Source organism: Elephantulus edwardii, unplaced genomic scaffold (genome assembly GCF_000299155.1).
Source record: "Elephantulus edwardii isolate Elephantulus edwardi_28Jun2011 unplaced genomic scaffold, EleEdw1.0 scaffold00068, whole genome shotgun sequence".
NCBI classification, from domain to species: Eukaryota; Metazoa; Chordata; class Mammalia; order Macroscelidea; family Macroscelididae; genus Elephantulus; species Elephantulus edwardii.
The window spans coordinates 10179326-10191731 of NW_006399818.1; the positions used below are offsets into that span (position 1 = coordinate 10179326).

At 39.8% G+C, this 12406-nt stretch overlaps 1 protein-coding gene across 1 annotated transcript in view; it reads right to left on the bottom strand.

Moving 5' to 3' along the window:
• SLC5A8 (solute carrier family 5 (sodium/monocarboxylate cotransporter), member 8) overlaps nt 1–12406 on the bottom strand; it is a 74551-nt gene that overhangs the window by 23231 nt on the left and 38914 nt on the right. The window contains exons 6-9 of the mRNA XM_006888528.1: nt 11514–11654; nt 8896–9025; nt 4426–4514; nt 3346–3458 (exon numbers count right to left, since the gene is read on the bottom strand). Coding sequence (XP_006888590.1) covers nt 3346–3458; nt 4426–4514; nt 8896–9025; nt 11514–11654 — 473 coding nt within the window. The remainder of the gene's footprint in view (nt 1–3345; nt 3459–4425; nt 4515–8895; nt 9026–11513; nt 11655–12406) is intronic.

Genomic DNA, 12406 nt, shown 5'->3' on the forward strand with positions numbered 1-12406 from the left:
ACTGTATAAAACCATTATTGCAGAATGAATATAAGGATCTAAGGGGGGGTGAAAATAGAGAGGTGAAGATGGGTGGGTGGGTAAGATGTTAATCATAGGTTTGCACAATTCTATGGGTGGGTAGGGTGAAGGAAATGGGAAGGATATTTTGTGAAAAACAATGTTTTCAAACGTTGTATATAAATCAGAATAAAATTTATAAATTAAAAAAAGTTAAGTATTCTGGCTGTATAGTCTTGATGAACTCAAATTAAAGACCTTGTATTTTGCAAACAGTTCTTATACTTCTCAGAGTTAATGCAAGTAGCATTTTCAACATATTTAGCTTGATTTTTCTCCATGTGGTAGATCACTGAAAGATGATCATCATGAGTCTTTTTTTGTTTTTTTAATTCAAAGTTATTAAAAATACATCCTCTTCCATTCTCTTCTGAATCATTACAACTCAAAAACTCAAATACTGAATCTGAAATGACTCATAGCTGACCCTCTAGCTGGTTTCAGACACTTTAAATCACATAAGAAGAAATTGTCTATCTTTTTCCTGCCAAGCAGCTGATAGGTTTGAACAGCCTGACTTTGAGTTAGTAGTTGAATTCCTTATTCACCAGGCCGTCAGAGTTCCTTTTACGACTACTAAATCAAGATGATTTTATCATCCCTTCAACATAACTGGAAACCTTATTTATACTTGTTAGACGTCATCAAGTCAATTGCCACGGATGGTGACCCTACGAATGTTGCCCTATCTTGTGCCACTCTCATGATGTTGGTCAAGCTCAAGTCTACTGTGGTAGTCACTGTGATAATCCATCTTGCTGAGGGCATTACTCTCTATACTGACCTGCTACCTTTCCCAGCATGAAGTCTCTCTCCAAGGACTGGTTAATCCTCATAATATACTCAAAGTTGGTTAGATGACGTTTCATCATTCTTACTTCTAAGAAGCACTCTGGTATCCTCTCCTTCAAGACAGGTCTATTTGTTCTTTTGGCAGTCCATGGTATAGTCAATATTCCTCATCAACACCACAATTTAAAAGCATAGGTTCTTCTGTCATACTTATTCATTGTCCAACTCCCAGATGCATAGAAGCAATTGAAAATACCAAGGTTTGGATCAAGAGTGCCTCAGTTTTTAAACGGGCATTCTTGTTGTTTTGAACTTTAGAGTGGTTCTTGACATCAGGTTTCTCCAGTACAACCTGCGTTTTGATTTCTCAACTACTATTAACATGAGTGTTGACTGTGTATCCAAGTAAAATGAAATCACTGACAACTCAATCTTTTCTCCATATCTCATGATTTTTCTCATTTGTCCACTCGTGAGGATTTTTTTCCCTTGATGTTGATATATAACCCATATTGAAGGCTCTAGTCTTTGATCTACTGCAATTAGGGCTTTAAGTCTTCTTCATTTTTTTGCAAGTTAGGTTTTGCAGGTTGTTGATGATTCTTCCTCTAATTCTGATGCCATATTCCTCTTCTCACAGTGTGGTTTCTCAAATGATTTGCATTTGCACCAGCAGAGTTGATTTGGTATTAATCAGCATCATGGTCATTGCTGAACACCAGCTAGTGCCTTTTGTTTCCTACATATTGTTTCTAAACCTCAAAATAGCCCTAGAAGGTGAATATTACTGTTCACATTGTCCATATGAAGGAACAGAGGCTTAAAGGTACTATGGGTTTGTTCAAGACTATACAACCAGTAAACAGATGGAACAAGATTGGGCTTAGCATCAGTAGATTCTGCTCATTCACACAAGGGTATATTATACAACACTGAAAAACAATGAACCTATGGAACACAATGCAACAAAAATGAGTCTGGAAGCCATTATGCTGAGTTAAATACCTTAATCACAAAAGGACAGATACTGCATAAGACTGCTGTTAAAAAATAGGATGGACATGGGTGGGAGGGTAAAACAGAAAAAGAATAGAGAGATAATGAACACTGCACTGGAATAGGCAAAGGAAATTAAAGGAATGAGTGATCAGGTATTATATATAAATGACAACAATCTGGAACAAAACATACAAAATAAATTGAGGGGGAGTGGAAGGGAGGAAAAATGTTTATCAATGAGTGAATGGAAACCCAACATTTTTGTAAATTTTCACTAAAATCACAATTATAAAACCAAAACAAAACAAATTTTAAAAACTTTTTTTCAAAGATTTTGCTTATTTCCTAGAACATCCTATCAACAATCTTTATATAAGCCAGTTTATATACTCTTGAAACTGCATCATTCTAAAGCTATGATCCACGGTTAACCCGCATACAAAATAAAATGATAAATTACCATCTAAATTTAGAAAGCATTGAAGAATATAAATCAGGTGTTTATTTCAAGTCAAAGTCACAGCAATGATAACAGAATTAGGGCTCAAAACAGAATGTTTATTATTTCTTTGATAGTCTGTTAATGATCTTGTGCTGAGGGCAAAGTGCTATTTTTCAGAAATCAATTTTAAAAAATAAATTCATCAGTAATTCATGGGAAGGTCACTCACTGATAAGACACTATAATTAATTGTATCAATCCAGTCTAATTTATGTAATAAAGCAAAAGATATATGAATGAAAATACAATATGACTTGCAAATTGTCACTCAAAAAAAAGAAAAACGTTAAAAAATAGAAAGTAGAAAAATACCTCCCCTATGCCCCACACATTTATATCTAAGATGTTAAAATGGAGAACAAAGCATACATGTGAGATTTCCTGTGCCAGATATTATATTTGGGAAATCTGGACACTAGGGCCCTCAAATTGTTCCTTTTAATTAACATTTAACATGCAACAAGGTTTACAGACTAAGAATAGAAGCTTAGCATTTCCTGCACAATATTTATATTATCTCCAGGATACTCAGTGAAAGTGAGAAAATACACAAGAGTGAGCGGTCAAAACCCATAACACTGTGTATCTTTATCTTCAGGCACGTGGAGCACGTGCACAAAATACACAGTACCCCCTTAGATAACCCTGGGAAAGTGTGGCTCTTGCTTTCAAACTAAGTATATTTCTCAGCACCATGAGCTAAATTTGAAAAGGAAGAAAAGGCTAATTGGTTTTCCCTTGAGGTCAAGAATTTTAACATAAATCTGAGACAGGGAAAAGGTAGGAAGGAAAGGCAAGTGGAAATATTGTTCCTCAGCAACTCACTGTCTGAAGTATCTCCCAAATATTGATTGCAAATATAGTCCTGTTTGTATTATCATAGGCATGCATACATTTAGAAGTTCCTAGTCAATATCATCAGTGTAAAAGAATTCACCAAACCTCTGAAAACTCATCAGATTTAATATGCAATTGTGGAAATAGAAACCTACTTGTGCCTTGGGAAATCCACGACAGAGATTTTTCTGAGAGAGATCTGAAGCGAGGTTTGATCAGATCTTCCACAGTGACTGCTGCTAAGGCATTAATACTGGAGGACACTGTGCTGGAAGGAAAAACAAAGCTAGTTAGTTATAATACCTTTATTTTAAGAACAATCAAAGAAGGGCTTTACCATGAGACCAGAAGAAATGGATGGTGCCCAGCTACCATCTCATATCAAAATGCTGAACATTTTTATCACTTTTATCTATAGGTGAATGCTAATGGTAAAACAAAAAGGAAAAGCATGAAAAAGAAGTTCAAACTTATATAGAAACCAGACTTATTGGATCCATTGAGACTGAAGGAAATGTTAACTCTGTTGCCTGGAAATAATCTTTCAACTTTCAACCAAAATTATTTCCCTCTGGAGCTGGCAACTTGAATTTGAACTTCTATCTGCGTAATTAGTACTGAGGAGCAAAGATGGTAGTTTGAAGGCTAAGGTGTGCTGATTCAGGCCATGGTCTTTTCAATCACTTTCTATGCGTCTGAGAACTGGACAATGAGTAAGGATGGCAGAAGAATTGATGTCTGTGAGCTGTGGTGTTGGAGAAGAGTACTGAACATCTTATGGACTTCCAAAAAAACAAATAGATATTTGTTTGAAGGCAAGGATGGTAAAGCTTCTTCTCACATACTTTGGGAATGTTGCTAGGAGAGGCTACTCCTTGGAATGGGACATTAAGCTTGAGAAGATGAGGAGCCAGTGAAAGAGAAGAAGACTCAAAGAAATGGACTGATAGAGTGACTACCGAAATGGGTTCAAATGTGTCAAAAAGTATGAGGGTGGCACAGGATAGGACAGGGTTCAGTTCTGTTGTTCATAGAGTCGTTATGGATAGTATTCGATTCTATGGCACTCAACAACAATCTGCCTAATTGATGAGAAAATACATTCGTTATTCATTACAATCACCATTTGAGGTGTTTCTGTTATAACAGCACTAAGAGCCTATACTAAGGTAATATAAAATGAAAAGAAAATTAAAAAGGGACGTTTCCATTAACAAAACCATTAGAGTTCATACCTTAGTGTTCCACTGTAAGCACAGGCCACAAAAAGCCCAGGAATTCCCGGATAATCTTGCAGAATGTCCAGGACCATATAAGGCATGAGCTGAAAAGATTTCAAAATTTACTTCCAAGGACTATGTTGTTATTGAGTACAATTAATTGATACCTACATTAAATATCCTTCAAAAACTAAAGGGAGAAAATTCAACTCTAACTGGCAACATTTTCAAGAAACTTTCAAGTATTTAAAGAAATACTATAGTGGTTAAGGGTACAAGCTTGGGATTCAGAAAAATTCTGCTTCTTTATTTCTCTCAGCATCAATTTGTCATCTGTAAAATGTTGTAGTTATTATGTGCCTTCAAGTCAACGGGGACTCATAGTGACCCTAGGCACAATAGCTCTCAACCCTGATATTGACTCTAAATGTAAAATGGGCACATCAATATTAATAAAACCATGGAATAGCTCTAAAGGTGATTGTTGTTAGGTGCCGTCAAGTTGAGGATAACTCATAGAAACTCTATGAACAGCGGATCTGCACCCCATCCTATTCTGTGCTCTCTTCACACTTCGTGACACACTAGAGCCCATTGCAGCAGTCACCATGTCAGTCCACCTGGTTGAGGGTCTTCCTCTCCTTTGCTGACCCTTCACCCTCCCCAGCATCATGTCCTTCTCCAAGGACTAGACCTTCCTAGCAACATGCCGAAAGTATGTGAGGCAATGCCTCACATGATTGCCTCCAAAGAGCAGTCTGGCCGCACTAAGGGGTGTGGGGGGGGGTGGTGTGTGGGTGTGTGTTTATTTGTTTGTTTGTTCTTTTGGCAGTTCATGGGATGTTCCCTACAAGCCGGTTTTGTGGCTTAGTGGTCAAGAGTTGTGCTGCCAACCCAAAGGCACACTGGTAGAATCTACCAGCTGCTCCACAGGAGAAAGATGAGCAGTCTCCTCCCGTGCAGTTAACTGCCTCTGAAAACCCATTGGATGGTCAGCTATGAGTCAGTTCCAACTGCACAGTACATAACAAGAAACAACATACGTGATATAATAATAAATGCTCGATGAAAGGTAGCTGTTATAATTTCTGTCATAATGAGTCATCTCAAGGGGTATTTTACCCACTTCTGTGATTAATTAAGGAGCCATGGTGGGAAGTCAAGTGTTGAATTGCCAATTAAAAGGTCAATGGTCCAAATTCCACATTTACTCTGAGAGAGAAAGAGGAGACAGTCTGCTCTTAGCAAGATTTACAATCTTAAAAACGCAGTGCAGAGCAAACCTGAATTAGAATCGACTAGATGGCAATGGGGTAGATTGGGTTGGTGCAAATTTCCCACAATATCTTAGACGTTCAAACAGAATTAAGATAGCAATCACTTCTTTTAACGTTTACTTGCTGTCTCCAGGCCATCTTTGTGAACTGTCAGGACTCAAGACTGAAGACGTAATTACACTGGCCTGTTGTGTGAGGCATAGTGATGAGTAGACAGCAACTACCAGAAATCCCTGAAACTGATAAACTTGCAAAATGTCTAATACCAACTCACTTTGTTATTGTTTTTAGAAGAACAAATATTAAGTGAAGGACTGACAAATATATGACTTCAGGACTAAATTATATCTACCAATGTTTCTGCAAAATTAATCTTTTACCCAAGAGTCTCAAACAGACAATTCTTCATAAACGGAAGCATTCTAGATGGTTTCCTCACAGTGCACAGTGGATCAGCACAGCCTGTCTTAGTTCCTTCAGCCTCTTTGATTTCACTTAACAATACGGTACATAGAAGAACATCCCCACTCTCATGGGAATCTGTGTTGAGTTGTAGGAAGGGTGCCTTCCCCAAAACTTACTAATCCCTTATCCTCAGAAAAAGAGAACATTGCATTTCCCAAAATTCTCCATTATGCCTTAAGAGTTCAAGCAGGAATAACACATTAGGAAGGTTTCTACATATATGTCATAGTAAAGTTTCCACCATAATGAGATCCAAAATCCTTTACTATGCTGCATTGAAAAACAAGGAACTTAGGCAATATTATTCAAAATGGGTGACCTTGGAAGACATGCTGAGTGAAATATCTCAGTCACAAAAAGACAAATACTGCACAGTGCCACTGTTGTAGAACGGGACTGACATAAGGTTTGGAATAAGACTGAGAAAAACTGGATAAATTACGTATACTGCATTGAAACAGGTGAGGGAGAGAACAGTTTAAAAGCTATATATGATTGGGTATTATGGTTAGGACAAGAGTCCAGAATGAAGGCTGCATAGTGGAGTGTATTCAGGGTGGGGGGATTGAACACCAATGAAGGAATTTTACTTTTTAAGGAGAGGAGTGAACTGCGAGGGGGCGTTGGCAGGGAGAAAAGTGCAATAATGAATGAATGGAAATCCAAAATCTCTGTAAATGTTCATTAAAATAAAATAAAATAAATCTCTACTAAGCCTGTACTTTCTCAATCATCTTCAGTATCATAGTTCATACAGTGACTGGCTCTCCAATAAATAGTTGGTATCAATGAGTTAAGACTAACTGGGAGGGAAATGACGAGACATTCTTCATGTTTGCTCCCTGAGTGCTCCATCAAAGGGTTGTTAAGCTGTTGGGATATGCCGTCAAGCTCACAGCTGACCACTCATCTGGTTTTTAGAGGTCTTAACTTGCACAGCAGAAGACTGCCCATCTTTATCCCATGAAGCAGCTGGTGGGTTCAAAGTTGGTTCAGTTCCCAGCAATGTACCACATGCACAGTCACTACTCATCTGTCAGCACAGGCTCGCCTTTTACCATGATGTTGAGTGGTGCCGGTGGAGCTAAATCCACTTCCAAAACATTCAACATCATGGTAATGTCAGCCAATGAAAACTCTCTGGATCACAATGGTCTAATTCACAGGAACCAGCAGCATTTGGTTCCGTTGTGCACGGTGCACTATGAATCAGCACCAACCCCACAGCAGCTAACAACAACATGGCACAGAGTCTTGGAGTGAAGATTCTGACAACAGCCTGCTTGAGTTTGAATCCTCAGTCCAAACTTACTAGCTGATTACTGGTTACTCCAACTACTTAACCTCCCATCTTCTCTCCCTTAACTCTGACAAGGGGATATTCATAGTACCTACCTCAAAGGAAGGAGTATGATTGCCTAGTGGGTAAAGAGTAGTACTGCCAACTCAAAGGCAGGCAGCTCAAATCCACCAGCTGTTCCACAGGTGGAAGATGTGCAACAGTACCATTTACAGCCTCTGAAAACCCACTAGAGGAAGAGCTAAGAGTTGGTCCAACTTAACAGCACCTAAAAACAACCACCTCAAAAGACATCTTGAAGATTAAAATGTGACATTTACATACCACCTGACACATAGTATTTATTGAGTGTTAGCACTTCTTCATATGTATTTTATATGTGGTTGAGGTTAAATTAGAAAACCATTCTGAAACTATTTCCTCTTCTATAAAACGAGAAAGGCAGGGTTGTGAGATAAAGCGTGCAGAAATCTTGGCAAGAACCATATTGTTTGGTGCTCAATAAATGTTTGCGTACTAAATCCCTATCTGGGTCATTTAAAAACTGCTGGGAAGATAATAACAGCTATAGCTCTAGAGCTAAATGCTCTGGTGTTTCCTGGTTTGTCTGTGATTTGTTTTTCTTTTTACTGTATCTACACGCACACCCAGCCTTGGGATACGTCTTTGGAAGAACACTTGGCTTGACTTTTTCTAGGTATTTTCATAGTTTAATTTCTCTTTTTGTGACAGCGGGGAATTCTTCATCTTTGCCAGTCCCGGCCGACTGCCACAAAGTTGATTCCGACTCACAATGGTCATTGAGTTCTCTTGTCTCCCTACAGTAGTTCTGAAAGCAGACTACAAAGACTTCCCTTTCCAGTGCTGAAGGAGCTGGAATCCACAGCCTTGAGGTTTATGTTGTTGCTCAACCAATTTAGAGCCGATTCCATCAATGCGGGTCCTAAGAAGGGCAGCAGGTTTTCAGGCACTGTAAATTGCATGGGAAGAGAATGCTCACCTTTCTCCCATGGAAAGCTGCTGGGGGGTTTGAACCCAGTTCCTTTGGTTAATAATTGAATGTAAACTGCACCACACAGGGACCTCTTTCTTCCTATTAACATATATTGTTGCTGTTGTGTACTGTCAAGTCAGAACTGACCCATAGCTGACCCTCTCGCAAGTTTTCAAGAGGCAGTTAATCACATGGGAGGAGATTGTCCATCCTTCTTCCATGGAGCGGCTGGTGGCCTCGAAATGCAGGTTTTGGGGATGGCAGCACAGCTTCTTGCCACTAGGCCACCAGAGCTCCCTCATATCCATTAAAATAAATACATTTTTGCCACAGATATTAAAGATTATTCCATTGTACCATTTTCTATTTTCCCTGTCTTCTCAACCAAAATGAGAAGACTTCTTCTTAAACGTCCTGAAAGGATGTGTAAGAGAGACATGGTACTGAACCTGGTCTGGTGCAGACACTTTCTTGTCTGTCCAAGGATCACAGTCACGATACCTGGAATACAGGGAGAGCCCACAAAACACGGAGCAGACGAGGATTGCCCACAGCCCCACAAGGTTGATGTAGAGGGACCTACAGAGGTGAACAAAGGAAAAACTGGAGGTATTATTCCTACTCCAAAGACTAGGAAATTGTAGCATCAGGAGAAATGACCTTCATGATTAAACTTCTACATTAAAATACGCCTGCTATATACTACATGGAGCTCTGGTGGTTTAGTGATAAGAAATTGTGCTGCTAACAAAGGAATGTGGTTCAAATCCACCAGTTGCTCTGTAGGAGAAAGATGGGCAATCTCCTCCCCTGCAATTCATGGTCTCTGAAAACAAGCTGGAGGCTCAGCTATGGGTCAATTCCAACTTGATGGTACACAACAAAAGCAAATATACTACCTACTTCTACATACACTGAATAAATGCTTACTGTCTGTTGTTGTTAGGTGCCTTTGAGTCGAGTATCATCTATAGTGGTCCTGTGAACAACAGATCTGAACCCTGTCCTATCCTGTGCCTTCCTAACACATTAGAGCCCATAGTGGTAGTTATTATGTCAATCTACTCAGTCTTCCTCTCCTTCACCGATGCTCTGCCTTTTATACTTTGAGTACATTGCTAGGAGGGGCTATTCCATGGAGAGGGACATGTTACTTGAAAAGGCAGAGATACCGTCATTTAGCGGTCAAAAGTATATATATTCTATTCTAGTTTAACTTCCTAGTGATGATGCATTTGGAAATATTTGGAATAGATGGAGTTTTCCACTGAACAAGTGAATCTTCCTGGTAAAGGTGTGAGGATGTTATTGCTAGCTTCGTAACTATGCCTAGTAGGAATATTCCAGAACCTGTCATGAAGTAAGAATTTTTGCAATTGACAGAGCAGCGACTATTAGTCATTTTCATTTCAAAAGTAACAGGATGATACACTTCTAAGTGTGGTTGGAATCTATGTAACAACTCCCCAAACTAGCAGAGTTTCTAAGTCCACTCATTAAATGTGAAAAAGCAAACACGTATTCCTTAGACAGGAACCTTCTAGATACTCAGTGTTACCTCACACAGGAGGTGCTTTAGGCTCAAGTCGTCAGCCCTCACTCATAGCAAACCTGTGTACAACGCAACAAAACCCTGCCTCATCCTGTGACATTCTCCCAATGTCTGCATAAAAGGTGACGTAATGACACCAGAATCAGACCTATGTGTACATCCGGGCTTCACAACATAGAACCTTCAAAAACTCAAAGCCCTTGCCGTAGGGTTGGAACCGACTCATAGCTGACATTCTAGTGGGTTTGCAGAGGTGTTAAATCGAAGAGGGGACACTGCCCATATTTCCCCCTCTGAACAGGTGTAACCTTAGCAAGTAATTTGGCTTAGATTCTTAGTTTCTTTGTTTCGATCTGGAGATGACAATGCCTACCCCACAGTTATACGATGAAATGAAATTGTCTAGCTCAGACAGCACAATGCTTGGTGTGCAATGTTCACTGCCATTGGCTTTGTCTGTGACCCAAGGCAAATCCCTGCACGTAAAACAGGATGCTGGCTGGTCCTCACCATCCCTGAGATCAGTTGGGATCTACGGGACCATTGTGAACCATAGTGTTCTCACTGGCACAAAACAGACACACGTTATCAGCTATGATGACTGTTGTTGGTGTTAGAGCATTGAATGCTAGGTCTTTAGCGATGAGGTTTACAGTGAACACTCGGGAGATTACACTTCCACCTCCGGTGGTGCTGTCATGGACAGTCTGATGAGACACCCTAAACTGAAGATAGGCATTCCCCAAAATATGCCCTGCTCCCTGTCCCCTACCCCCCCAAGACAGGGGGCAACACAGTATAAAGCCCTCTGGTCTCAATGTGGAACAAATAAAAAAGTTATTCTAGCTTCTGTGTTCCCCAAAGGGCTCAGTTAAGGCCTTTAGGCCTTTGTTGCAACTGAATTACAGCCCAATCCTTCCTACTTTCCACAGGAACCTTGATTCCCTAATATTATTCCCTTACACATGAATTTTTCAGAAGGGAGCTCTGGTGGCTTAGTGGTAAGGAGCTGTGCTGCCAACCCAAAGGCACAAGGTTCAAATCTACCAACTGTTCCATGAGAGAAATATGAGCAATCTCCTGGAGTGTGATTTACAGCCTCTGAAAACCCACTGGAGGACAAGAAATGTGTCAGTTCCAACCTGGTGGTACATAACAATAACTATAGCTACAATAAGAAACATTGATTCCCTAATAAACTCAACTCTCTAGCCTCCCTCCCAGAGCCTGCTTCCTAGAGAAGCTATCTGCTACAGTTGCCATGGTTACCTATACACACAAATACACAATAGGCATTTCTTTTATATTTACCTTAAAAACTGTCACATATTTTTAACTATCTGATTCAGAGCATAGAGCACCACATTACTGTCCTCACAGCTCCTGTGACTAAACCTCTCTTTTTAAATTTCATTATATAAATTACTTAAACTTGACCTGTACTTGACTGATAAATGTGTTTCCATAAAAGTAACCAACGATTAGTGCAGGTTCACACACAGTACTGTGACTTACATTTTTGCCTGGAATCTGCTCTTACAGGAAATGTATCTCTGCACCTGGGACTGGTTGACGCCATAGATGCTGGTCCATGTGAAGGTTCCTCCTATAACAATTGTCCAGAATGTGTGTCTTTGCAATGGGTTTGGATCAAAACTAAAGGAAAACAAAAGGAAAATAAAATCTGAACTGTCAGCAGACTACTATAGAAAATCTTCCCAGAATTTTTTTTTACATTTTTATAAGCAAGCAATGTATACATATATACATAGACACACACATATCAATTTATTAATCCGTATGAAACAAAGTCATTGCCATCCAGTCAGAACCACCTCTTAGCTAACCACTACAACAGGTTTCTGGGCCGCAAATGGCCTGGGAAGAGACTGTGCATCTTTCACTCATGAGGCTGCTGGTGGATTTGAACTGCTGGAGAAGCAAGGTATTTGGGTTAGCAGCACAACTCCCTGCAGACTAGGCAACCAGAGCTCTTCAGTTAATAGAAAGGTGGTTGTTGTGGTTTTTAACTAAGTACCATAGATTCAGATCCACAGCTGACCCTCCAGTGGGTTTTCAGACACAGTTAATTGCATAGGAGGAGAATGTCCATCCTTTTACCACAGAGCACCTGGTGGATTCGATCCACATGCCTTCAGAATTGTTGGGCAGTTTCTTACCACCAGGCCACCAGAGCTCCTTAGAGGTAGACATGTTTCCACAATGTATTTGTTGAAATAAAAACTGATGTTTTGAGATATTTGGGGATTCTATGTGCAACAGTGTCTCTCTGGAGACTAAGGTGCGCCCGATACAGGCCATGGTCTTTGCAATCGCTTGTTATGCATCAGAGAGTTGGACAATGACTAGGGAGGACAGAAGGATAGTGGATGCTTTTGAGCTGTGGT